The sequence below is a fragment of the Pungitius pungitius genome, chromosome 20, assembly GCF_949316345.1.
Source record: "Pungitius pungitius chromosome 20, fPunPun2.1, whole genome shotgun sequence".
Taxonomy (NCBI): Eukaryota; Metazoa; Chordata; class Actinopteri; order Perciformes; family Gasterosteidae; genus Pungitius; species Pungitius pungitius.
Genome location: NC_084919.1, coordinates 52,912 through 63,343, shown reverse-complemented (window position 1 = coordinate 63,343; position 10,432 = coordinate 52,912). Strand labels below are relative to the sequence as shown.

Sequence of the window (10,432 nt, the reverse complement as noted above, 5' to 3'; positions counted from 1 at the left end):
TCTCTTCTACACCTTTCTTTTTAAATGTTAAAATATGTTTGACCGTGAACTTTGACGCAGGGGACTGTGTTTGTAATGTAATATGTTAGGGTTATTGAATTGAACGTATAGTAAATCTTTTACGTTGTTCATCCTCTACATACTCTCTCCATCTATGTAAAGGGATCCTCTCATCTATCAGAAGTGATGGAACCGCAACTAAGTTGTGACAGACATTCTTTGTAGTTATCTTACTCGGATGACTTGCACTGTCAGCCAAGGTTGCTTTTGAATGAAAGTAAATGTGTCCGTTAGTAAGCAAGAGTTGATTGCTGATTAGCACTAATACGTTTTCTGTTAGCTTCCTTGCTCGACCGTGCATGCATAGTCACCTGACATGATTTTATTCTCAGATAATAGGCACTGCCTTGGTTATCGACCTGATTCCCCTGGTCCAGTGCATGCGCTCACTCACAGAGTGCGACCCCCAGTGGACCGATGAAGGATTAGCAGCTACTTTTATAGAAATTTAACGTCTTTCTGTAATTCTCACAATAGCAAAGGTATCAGGCGGGCCGCACTAGGGATTTGGCGGGCCTTGAGTTTGACGCTCTATGCGGTTGGACGGTCTACGACCCCGGGAAAATACGCAGATGAAGACTTGAGATGAAACCTGTTCGAACATCCAAGGGAAAAGGATGGAAATCCAAAATGACAGGAAGTCAAATAAAGAGACAAAACAATAAAATACAGCAAACCAACTAAATAAAGCTTGTTGACATTGGAAGCTGGTCACTGAATTTTTTTGTGGTTTTAACATATGTGAGTATTAAGTTCAACCTTAGTAAACTATTATGAACAGAGTTTTGTTTAAAATGTTTGTATTTAACTTCTTAGCTTCATGCAGCTCAGCTCTGACCTTGTTATTTTCTCTATAGCAGCTGAATCTAAAAATAACCACAGGCTAGACAGTCACTAACCGTCAACCCACTTTTTTATATTAAACATGGTGTCAATATTTTGTTGAACAGACCACCGCTGCAAGTTCATAAAAGTATGTAACATTAGAGGTCAGCTGACCGACAAGCTGATACTTCAGGTCCTAAAATAAACATTAAGTAACTAAACCCCAAGACAGTGACATGTGCATTCTCCATTACAGAGAGGTTGGACTGACAGAAGACACGGATTCGTTTTATATATGTATATATGTGAGTACTTTCAGTTATTTACATGTTTGCAAGCTTGTATTAAGTTTTACTGTGCTCATGACTGTAATCTGTTGTTATAACACAACAACCTTGTGTAGGGTCAGGGCTGATGTTGGATGTTTATCCTCAACACTCACTTGTCTGTTTTCCTTATGAGATTCTGTCTGACAGCTCTATACGCTTGTCTTTTTTCTTGCGGACTCCACAGCTCCATCATGTCGGCAGCCAACACATCCCACTTTGAGGATTATTCTCTCTACAGTAACCTAAATGATGAAGAGCTTCTGCAGATCGCCATTGAGCGCAGTCTGACTGACACACCTTACAACACTTCTGATTATATCGACTTTAAAACTGCCAACACAACTCCTCCGCAACCCAACAGCAGCAGCCCAAACACGGAGGCCAGAGCCAAAAATCCACCAAGGCACAGCTCCCAAAATCCTCATGCCAACTACAGCTCCCACAATGCAACTTCAGCCCAGGCCACTGCAAACTACAGCTCTCCAAATCCTCCGAGGGAAGAGCTTCCTGATCTGTAAGTAATTGTATTATTTGCTATATTGTGAGTATAACAACAATTACGCAAAACAGCGTATTGTATTACAGCATCTTCTGGAAGTTGGTCCTTGTATCATTAAGTACGGTGGCTGAGAAGGTTCAGACAAATACAAAAGCAACAACACAACCGCAAACGCCACAACACAACACGAACGCCAAAACACAAAATACAAAAGCCACATCACAACCGCAAATGCCACAACACAACACGAACGCCGCAACACGAAAATACAAAAGCCACATCACAACCGCAAATGCCACAACGCAACACGAACGGCGCAACACAACACGAAAGCGAAAACGGAAGTAGCTGCCCACGGGAGCGAGCGTATTTTGGAGGAACGCCCACGGGAGCGAGCGTATTTTGGAGGAACGGAGCTGGAGGATGGCAGATCGTTTAAGAAGTAAGTGAAACATGATTCCTTGCGGCTACAGTTAAAGTAAGGAATCATGTTTCACTTACTTCTTAAACGATCTGGCATCCTCCAGCTCCGTTGTTACGTGCCGACTGGTTTTTGAACCTACTGGTTTGGCTACGCGTGCGTGTTTGTTTTGCCCCGACAGCGGCAGATGTTGTCTGCCTCGGTCACCTGATCCGTCACACATTCGCAAACATATTGCTGAAAATGTTCAAAATGCATCCCATATCCAATGCAGCGATTATGATCGTATAAGTGAGCACTACATCACTGCCACGTATAAAGAAATAAATAAAAGAACATACGTTTATTAAAAGATCGCCACAACCTGGGTTCGAACCCGCAGTCGAGCAAAATAGAAAAACTTTATAAGACGGCGGCGCTACGCCGTCGGCCAACCGAGCTGTCAAGGCCGCTACTGATTTCACTACTTATCATGAAATTGCAAATCGTCAGTGGCAAGAACATCTTTTGGTTCAGGGTGAGCCAAGACAACTGGTTGTTGGTGGCGTAGCGTAAAATACATAGTTCTGTCAGGTTTTCTAGCACATTGCCCAAGTAGGATTACTCTCTTAATAACATCTAAACGCGTAGCCAAACCAGTAGGTTCAAAAACCAGTAGGCACGTAACAACGGAGCTGGAGGATGCCAGATCGTTTAAGAAGTAAGTGAAACGTTCCTCCAAAATACGCTCGCTCCCGTGGGCGTTCCTCCAAAATACGCTCGCTCCCGTGGGCAGCTACTTCCGTTTTCGCTTTTGTGTTGTGTTGCGCCGTTCGTGTTGCGTTGCGGCGTTCGTGTTGTGTTGCGCCGTTCGTGTTGCGTTGTGGCGTTCGTGTTGCATTGCGGCGTTCGTGTTGTGTTGTGGCATTTGCGGTTGTGATGTGGCTTTTGTATTTTGTGTTGTGGCGTTCGTGTTGCGTTGTGGCGTTTACGGTTGTGTTGTTGCTTTTGTATTTGTCTGAACCTTCTCGGCCACCGTAATTAAGGCCGATGAAGTTTAAAACAAAGACAAAAAAGCTACTGTAAAAAGTTAGTAATTACCCATCATAATAATGTTCTTCTTTCCATCCTACCACTATTAATAATTGCTGATGATTTAGTATATTAATTTGAACATCAGAGGTATCTTGCTGTTTTTTTCCAGTCTGGATGAGGGATGCACGGATCCAGTTTTGTAAACCCAGACAAAATGATATTGAATTGAGACCTTGTCAAACAGAATAAAATTGTTTTTTAAAAGAAAGCCAATACCCATGCAGTGATAGTCTTCAGAGTTATGAGTGTTCAAGATGTAAGTCATGTTTGCTCTCAGATCTGTTGATGTAGAGTGTGTTATAAATAAAATGTATTATTATAATCATTATAGTCAGTCGAGCTGATGTCCACCATGCCTTTGTCCATTTTTACCTTGAACAAACTTCCTGTGAAACCATATGTTTATTTGCATAAAAATGTTGCCTTGTTGTGTTCTTCTCTGTGCTCTGGTTGGCCGTTGTCTCTTTGTTGTTGTCTCAGGAAGACGTTTGACGGGACAGTCAGTCACTTCATGACGGGCTCTGGGAAGCGCATGGTGGAGTACCGCAGAGCTGACGGCAGTCTGGTCCTCATCGCTCCAGAACCTGACGTGTGAGTCACGTTTCGCCCATGAAGCATCTCTGGACGAGGAACTGCTGTGTCCCGTGTTGCATATCTGCAACAGACACCATCATAACTCCCCTTTGTTATTAATCTTATTACACAGGTGTAAGCATGAGACAAAGACAGTCAAAGTAGGATGTTAGTTCATGTATCCATAGGTCAGAACCAGGCGGGGGTCCACATTACAGTTAACCTCATTCCAATAGCATCCGACAATTGTATTCAATTTAATTTTGTATAGCCCAGATTCACTAATTACAAATTTGTCTCAGAGGGCTTTACAATCTGTACACATGCTCTGACCTTTGACCCTCTCAGCGGCACAAGAAAAACTCAATTTGTAGTAACAGAGGAAGGAAATAATTAAGTAAGTGCAGGTATTTGAATGAAATGGACTTGGTCTATGTACTGTGAGGCTGAAAGGGTTAAACAAGTTGGATAGGTTAAGGTGAGACTCATGGGTATTTTTCCTGCAGGGAGGAGGAGCCTCTGTTTAAAGCGATCCGTTTGGGCGATGCAAGCCTAGTGAAAGCGCTGGCAATGCATCTGGGAACAAACCTTATGCTGCCCAGTAAACCGGGATGGTTAGCAATTCACCAGGCAGCGTGGTACGGTCAGGACACCTGTCTGAGAATCCTGCTGTCAGGTAGATGTGTACACACACGCACACTCACAGAAACGACACATCACAAGAACATCAACAGAAGTCCCTCTGTGTTTCTGTGGCCAGCTCAGCCCGGGATGATCAACAAGAGAACGGAACGCGGCGAGTCGGCACTCATGGTTGCGGTGAGCAGAGATCAGCTGGAGAGTGTTCAGGTGCTGCTGGACAACGGAGTCGACCCAAACATCCCAAATTATGACAAAGAGACGCCTCTTTACAGAGGTGAGTCAAGACTACTAAGGGAATTACCCTTAAACTAAGATATAAGACATATAGTATCATATCGTAGGATACTCTTAATAAGCTTTATTTAATTGTGCTTTACCTTTATTGGGGAAACAGAGTAATTGATTCCCTCCAGCAGGACTGTGATTATGTGTCAGTGTTGAATTATGTTTGTCCTCTATTATCGTTCTCAGTGTTATTGCTAAAACTCTCAAGGTCTTAAAAAGTTAATAGTGCCCCCATATGTTGTGATGTAGAGTTTATGGGAAAAAGTCATGAGGATGTTTTCCTTGAATAAGCCCTTTTTTGTTTGTTCTCTCTCTCTGCAGCCTGTGAGAGGAACAACCCTGCGATGGTGGCAGCGTTGTTGAACCACGGCGCGGTGGTGAACGCTCCTTGTATTTGGGGTTGCACTGCCTTGCAAGAAGCCTCAAGTCAAAACAACGTGGAGATTTGTGAGATGCTGCTGAAGGCCGGAGCTAAACACAATCTCATCAACGTCTACGGCATCTCACCACTGTTCACTGCGGCTCAGAGCGGGCAGCTGGCAGCCCTGCGCCTCCTCCTCAAACACGGTACGGAGTGTGGCCGATTATTCAGTTTCTATTACTTCTGCTGTAACTGTGCTATTGTGCAGAATGAAGAGCACAGGATAACCAGATAAGGTCCAAACAGCATAAAAAGGGGAGGGGGACTTTGAGCAGTGCTTATCAGATCTGCAGCTGCAGAGAGAACCCGGATAGATTGTAATTAATGGAGCAAAGAATTCTTTTACATTTGATACTATCTTTCAGGAACTAATCTCGGGTAGGGTCAGATTAGCCTCAATAATAGTGAATGCAAACAAAAAGATTCACATTCATGTGCACAGAACAATTCACAAATATATTTGATTTACCAATGCACATAGGGATTTACAAATGCATTTGACAACTCAACACAAACATATATCTGGCATGCACAAACAAAGAACATATGTGGTGTGTCAATCAGGATGGTTTAATACCTCTCATAAGCCTAGGTAAAAATCTATTCATACATACCCTGTAATATGGCTGATTAACTTCCTTTAAAAAGTTTTAAAAAGTCCTACTTATAAGGTTGAAACATATGCACTTTGGATGTATGTGTCCCCTCTTTATTACCTCTAACCCTCAACGGTTTCTCCATCTCTAAAAGGTCATATAACATCAAAAATTTTGCATATTATGATTTCCTCCTTCAACATCTTCTTACCTTTCGAACACGTAAATCATTTTGTGTGCATTTTAAAATCACATATTTGTGAATTATTCTTTGTGCGTGTATTGCAATTGACTGCAGTCAGTCTAAAATAAATCCTTCGAAAAGTTAAAGAACCCTCAAAGAGAGCAACATTGAAGGGATCCCTCTTAGTTCAACAGAGGTAATGTCTAAAAAGTAACAACAGAAGAAAAATTTGCTTCACGTGACATAAACTGTCCACATTGATAACCATTGTTAAAAATAGGAATCCTGACCTTATGCCCCACATCCCTGACCTGAACCCTTCCCTTTCTCCCAACAGGTGCAGACATTAATTCTCAGGCTGCTGATGGAGCAACAGCTCTGTATGAAGCTGCTAAAAATGGACATGAAGAAATTGTGGAGTTTCTCCTCTCTCAGAACGCAAACGCCAATATACCTGGAAAGACAGGGTTGTTACCGCTCCATGTGGCTGCTCAGAGGGGAAGTGACATGTAGGCGTACTGACTATTGTCTGCTATATATGAAAAACAACTGAACCGATCTGATGCTGCGTACATACTAAAAGTAAAGTGAATTATTTGTACAAGTTGATTGAAGTGAATGCACTGACGCAAATGGTTGCCGAGGAAGCACATTTTCAACGGGCGGCGTGCAGGACGCAAAACACGCAAAAAAGAGAATTGAGCAAAGCGATTTAACTGTGAATAAAATTTGCCGGACGGCGTCCCTTCCTGGATGAGTCAGTGAAATTCACCTGTGCTCTGGTGTGAATGCAGCATAAGGGTCCCAGTAGTTCTAGGGAAAATCAAGTATTAGACAGCTGTATTAGAACAGAGGGAAGAGGCTCTTCAAAGTAAATGGCTGTAGAGAGCAATGTTATGGAACATTTATAAAAGGACTGATAAAAGACTACCTTTTATAGGAGAAGTTGCAACAAATCCCTACGAGACTGAAGATTTTAAAAATCGAGTTTTTGTTTTTTATCCCACATCTTTCAAAGTCAATGGTACATCTCTAACCCTGCTCATGACTGCATAATACAAGTTATCATATGTAAGATATCAATTTAAACAGGAAATATAAAAGCTGTGGCAATATTTGGATTAGTTTTACAGCAATTTGAGAAGGCTCTGGGTTTCATCATTGAAACAGTTCATTGTTCATTCCAGCATCGTCTCCATGTTGATCTCAGCCACAAGTAGGACCAGAGTCCGCCGAACTGGAATTAGCCCCCTCCACCTGGCCGCTGAGCGTAACCATGACAACGTCCTGGAGCTTGTGATCGAGGGAGGCTTCAATGTCAACTCTCAGCTGTCTGAAGAACGGTCGAGGCTGTACCAGGACCGCCGCAGCACAGCACTTTACTTCTCTGTCATCAACAACAACATCCATGCGGTGCATATGCTACTGGAGGCTGGTGCCAACCCAAACTTGGACGTGTTCAGGCCGTTGTTAGTGGCGGCGAGACAAGGCTGCATCCAAATCGTCACTCTGCTGGTCAAGCACGGAGCCGACATCAACGCCTCCATCCCCACGCATCCCACCACCTTCCCCGCCGTCTACATGTTCTCCATGAAGAACCTTCCAATGTTCAAGTTCCTGCTGGACCACGGTGGTCACGCCCTGCCCTGCTTCAACTGTATCTATGGGATCCAACCACATCCATCAATCAAAACCACGCATCCAGTGAGGGACCTCTCTGAGACCGTCCCCCAGCAAAGTGGCGGCGTTCAGGTGAGCAGAGTTTAAAAAGCAAAAAAGATTTGGCAAAGTGACAATCTGAAAAAAGATCTGTGATTTCGGTTTTGGGATTGATTGACAGTCATGTGTTGGAGTTATTTTATAGATTGAAAGTGCAGTGATTGACTGACAGTTATTAGATTTATTGATAAATCTGTGATTGATTTCACAGTTCTGTGAGATGATTTCAGCCACTGGTATCCGTCGGTGGGCGGGACCAATCATTGACGTCCTGTTGGACTACGTTGGTCATGTGACACTGTGTTCTAGAATGATTTATCACCTGGACAGTTACGCCGACTGGAGCAACATCAAGGAAAAAGCAAGTGGGTCAATAATTGATAAACTAACTAAAAACTGATGAACATGCCTTTACAAATATGTGAATAATGTCACCAGTGTGTCCAGTAGCTTCTCAGTGATGTTACTGGTTTGTCTCATACGGGTGTCAACAGGTTGTTTTGTTGTTCTACAGTGATGTTACTGTTGTGTCTAGTATTTCACCACTGATGTCACAATTTATGTTAATGTGGTTTTTCAGCCCCTCCACGCCCACTGCTGCAGCTCTGCAGGCTGCAGGTTCTGCAGCTGGTTGGACAACGTTGTTTGAAGAAGTTGCCGCTGCCTGGTGGCCTGATCCGCTTCCTGCAGCACCAGGAAGGATCTGTGGAGTACTGCTTGCAGGAAACTTAATGTGTTTATCCAGTTGACTAAAAGGCGGGTATTGCTAGTATTGATTGACTAGTGGGGATTTTTTGGGAGTAAATCCAGGATTTTTAGGATACTATCTAGGTGTTCATAGGTTTCTCCTGTAAGAGCTCCTGAAAATGCTCCTGCATTATCACTGGTTTCTTGTTTCTTTGCTATGAATGTCCATGTAGATGCTTTTTGGGGATCTGTGGATTTGCACAGGAAAATAAGAACTTAAGTGTCTGAATCAAATATATCTTTCTCGGTTTGTTTCCTTGCAAGGAAAAAAAAGGCCACAACCGCTCTGTGTTCAGTAGACTGCCAAGAACACCTCTCGTTTTTGTTTGTTTTTTACATACAGGTTAAAGCAGTTCTTATACCTCAGTCCAGTTATAGGTAGCATCAACATAAACTTGCTTAGATCCAACACATGTGAACCAACTTATTGTTACACTACAGCCGTCAGACAGGAGCTAAACTGTTCGTCATTGTGACTTCAGTTACCAGTAAAACCTTATAACCAGATGTATCTTTTTCTGCTTATTCAGTTTAGACAAAGTAGGAACTAAAAAACAATTCTGTCTCAGACAAAGAGGACACATGTTGGACTCATATGTTGCCAACACAAGCATCAACAAATGGGACTGAAGAGTCAGCTATTGTTGAATAAATTTATACAAGTTAAATTTGCATTTAACATTTAGAAAGTTTAAGGCCTCTTTGAGCTGGGGATTTTTAGATGGTAGCAATCTCCTCACATTGCTCGTCTTATCTTTTTGACGCACTGGCGCTGTGTGGGCCTCTCTTACATAGACGCTGGGTTCAAATAGTCAAAATAACGACCTCCTCACGTTTATTCCTCGACCTCTGTGGAAAACGTCACAGGGCCGAGGAAAGATGGTCAGGAGAAGTTAGGAAAAGACAGCCATGGATTTTAGGGAATCCGACCCCCCTTTCAGCTACAAGGTTATGATGCCATAAGAGACGCATGTTAGTGTGCAGCAGAACAAAAACAATTTATCCGAAGATGGTCTACAAAGAATCATCTCAGATGCCTTCGTCCATGTGTTAGTGTTACAGTGCTCAGTCATGCAGACAACATAAAACGACTGTTCAAAGTATTACTTTATTAACAAATGCACAAAAAATTAGTTATGCTACCGGATACTTAAATGATGTGCATTTCACCGTCATGATCGTTATTTCTTGTGAACAGCCGAATGATACGTCACTATTGAAATATTGCCACTGCAAGGAATTGTGGGACAGAAATAACTCCTTTCCTTTTGTAAAGAACGGTCCAGTGGTTAATATGCTAAAGGAGCGAAGTAGAGAAGGGTTGAAGCTACTTTCCTTAGCGTTAGAGATTTCAAACAGCTCTTATCAGGGAGGCCACCTGCGCTGCTCATTTCACTCCATCAGGAACCATTCAAAGCAAATTTGACAGCTCGAATCCAGCCGGACACTGAGAGGCTGAAGCTCTCTTTAAAACAAGCTGCACTGGAAGCAAACAGAGGAAGCCAGGAGCTGTGCAATGAGAACATAAGCAGGGAACCGTTCGCTGCTGATCACGTGATCCGTGACGTACGAAGCTTCGTTCCGGCGCACAGTCACGTGACCGCTTCGATTTGATTTAAATGGGTGCGAAACAGGGTTCAGGCGTGTCTGTCTGATACAGTCAAAGTCAGTGTTGTTGTGAGTAGCAAAGAGCAAATTTACAATGGAACCTTTTGGCAAACAGGTCGCTCCGAGATGTGGGAGACCTTCAATTTGATTTCCTCTAACAAGGTTGGCAATAGGCCAAGTCTGTCACTTGTATTGTGTAATTATTAATTAATTATGGGTATTATATCTCAATAAAAATAATTTCATGCCCATCCCATGTGTCCACACGCACCTCAATAGCCTGTCATAACAAACCTGTACAATCACTGCCCCACTGACCTTTCCTCTGTAAATCACTTCCCACATTCCGGATTCAAACAAGTCACATCAGTCCCTATGACTAGTAGGAAGCACTTGCTGGTATTTTAAATTATATTGCTTGTATATATAATATATAATATATATATATA

At 42.7% G+C, this 10,432-nt stretch overlaps 1 protein-coding gene across 2 annotated transcripts; it reads left to right on the top strand.

Annotated features, from left to right (window-relative positions):
• Positions 1–144: 144 nt before the first annotated feature.
• asb2a.1 (ankyrin repeat and SOCS box containing 2a, tandem duplicate 1) lies at positions 145–10,228 on the top strand. 2 transcript variants are annotated; one of them, XM_037450072.2, is made up of 10 exons: positions 145–1,190; positions 1,399–1,728; positions 3,689–3,799; positions 4,288–4,457; positions 4,542–4,697; positions 5,030–5,275; positions 6,247–6,418; positions 7,097–7,661; positions 7,840–7,993; positions 8,209–10,228. In XM_037450072.2, exons 2-10 carry the CDS (start codon positions 1,406–1,408, stop codon positions 8,358–8,360), a joined length of 2,049 nt encoding a protein of 682 aa, XP_037305969.2. In that variant the 5' UTR covers positions 145–1,190; positions 1,399–1,405; the 3' UTR covers positions 8,361–10,228. The 2 variants fall into 2 exon arrangements, with proteins under 2 accessions (XP_037305969.2, XP_062415579.1); XM_062559595.1 differs by lacking the exon at positions 145–1,190 and having other exon boundaries at positions 1,588–1,728; positions 3,693–3,799.
• Positions 10,229–10,432: the final 204 nt, after the last annotated feature.